Source organism: Mesitornis unicolor, unplaced genomic scaffold (genome assembly GCF_000695765.1).
Source record: "Mesitornis unicolor isolate BGI_N332 unplaced genomic scaffold, ASM69576v1 scaffold21266, whole genome shotgun sequence".
NCBI lineage: Eukaryota > Metazoa > Chordata > Aves > Mesitornithiformes > Mesitornithidae > Mesitornis > Mesitornis unicolor.
The window spans coordinates 21,344-23,456 of NW_010189168.1; the positions used below are offsets into that span (position 1 = coordinate 21,344).

The 2,113-nt window shown below is 51.5% G+C and overlaps 1 protein-coding gene across 1 annotated transcript in view; it reads right to left on the reverse strand.

Moving 5' to 3' along the window:
* The window catches only part of LOC104541835 (ubiquitin carboxyl-terminal hydrolase CYLD-like), a 13,347-nt gene extending 11,905 nt beyond the window's left edge, over positions 1-1,442 (reverse strand). The window contains exons 1-2 of the mRNA XM_010185981.1: positions 993-1,442; positions 630-911 (exon numbers count right to left, since the gene is read on the reverse strand). Of these exons, the coding sequence (XP_010184283.1) occupies positions 630-911; positions 993-1,442 (732 nt within the window). The remainder of the gene's footprint in view (positions 1-629; positions 912-992) is intronic.
* Positions 1,443-2,113: the final 671 nt, after the last annotated feature.

Below are 2,113 nucleotides of genomic sequence, written 5' to 3' on the forward strand. Positions count from 1 at the left end.
CAAACCAATTTTTCAAGCAGGCCTAGAAAGTTTGTACGTGGCCTTGTGTCCCTTTTGGACATTCACACAATCCTAGATTGGTTTGGGTTGGAAAGGACCTTAAAGATCACCTGGTCTGACCCCTGCCATGGGCAGGGACACCTTCACCAGCCCAGGCTGCTCAAAGCCCCGTCCAACCTGGCCTTGGGCACTGCCAGGGAGGGGGCACCCACAGCTTCCCTGGGCAACCTGTGCCAGTGTCTCACCACCCTCACAGTCAAGAATTTCTTCCTAATGTCCAGTCTAAATCTACCCTCTTTCAGTTTAAAGCCCCTTCGTTCTATGGCTCCATGCCCAGCTTCCCTGTAGCCCCTTCAGGAACTGGAAGGCTGCTCTAATGTCCCCCTAAAGCCTCCTCTTCTCCAGGCTGAACAGCCCCAACTCTCTCAGCCTGTCTCCATAGCAGAGGTGCTCCAGCCCCTGAGCATCGATGTGACCTCCTCTGGACCTGCTCCAACAGCTCCATGTCCTTTTTGTGCTGGGGGCCCTAGAACTGGACACATTACTCCTCCCACTTCTTGTTAACATAACACAGCTTTTAAAAAATCACCCCCCCAGAACCTAAAAAAAGACTGCAAGGCTGCTCTTACCGGACAAACTTTAACGAACCATTGGGTTCCCTCCCTGTAAACTGCCATCGCTATTCCTTTTGTGAGGACCTCGTCCACGTAGAAGCTGACTGCATCTCCCACTTTGACAGGAACCACCTCCTCCATGTCCGATTTTGGCTTCTGTTTGGCGTAGTCGTCATCCGGCATGGGAATGAACTGGACTCTGCTAAAGGGCAGGAAGACCCCGCAGTTCCGTTTACACTTGAAGTACTCAGTGCCGTGATAAGAGCCATCGTTGCGCCCTCTGTTTTCACCCTCACCCTGAAAACAGGCCAGAAAAGCACATTACACACACAGACATTAAGGGGAAAAATAAGCAACTTACTTTTTGGGCCACTTTACCTGTAACTCCACCCCGAAGAAGAACGGAGACAGCACGGCAGAAGTGTTTTTGTAAATGCTCCCGATGTAGCGGATGACACCAGGAAAATACTGCCTGTCCACCTCCGCCATCACTTTTTGGCCTGGCACAGCCCGCAGAGCTGCTTCGAGGCTGAACCTCTCCAGGAAATAGTTCAAGCGTTCGTTGTGGCTGCTGACAGCCAGGAGGAAGACGGCCGTCTCTTCACTCACAGGCTGCAGGATTTCGATGTTTATGGTGACGGTGGAGCTGTCGTCCAGCATGACGACTTTCAAGAAGCAAGCAGGGGGCCTGTCTTCAGAGAAGTTGCGCAGGTAACTCCTCTCGCTGCAGAAACACATGTTCCCAGCTTGGAAATACTTGCTGCCATAGGCGCAGTCTTCTGTCAGGATGTAATAGCAGTTGCTGTCCCCTGCTGATGGCATCGTCATCGTTGTTCCCCTGGGTTGTGAGAAACGAGAGGGTCACACCAGTGAAGATAACATGCACAGTATCACACGATCTCGGAAGAATTCAGGTTGGAAGAGGTCTCAAGCTCAAAGCAGGACTCAAAGCCTCACCCAGTTGAGTTTAGAGCACCTCCAATGACAGAGATCCCACAGCCTCCCTTGTTCCAGTGTTTGATTGCCATCATATCACAGAATCACTGAATCATTAAGGCTGGAAGAGACCTCTAAGATCATCAAGTCCAACCGTCAACCCAACCCCACCATGCCCACCAAACCATGTCCACAAGTGCCCCATCCACGCATTTCTTGACGCCCTCCAGGGATGGGGACTCCCTGGGCAGCCCCTTCCAGTGCTTCACCCCTCTTTCAGTAAAGAAATTTTTCCCAGTATCCAATCTAAACCCCCCCTGAAGAAGAAATTCCTTGACATCTAACCAAGGTTTCCCACCCTCCTTCCTGTCCCCAATGCCTCCTGTCCTCTCATTGTGCACCCACAGGAAGAATCCAACTCCTTTTTCTCTACTAAACCCTCCCAGTAAGAAGCTGCTCGGAGCAGCATCTCGTCTGTCCTGTTCTCCACAACACTGAACAGCCACAGCGGTCTCCTTAAATTCCAACTCCTGCTTTTCTTTCCGTACTTGCTCGTAGGAGGT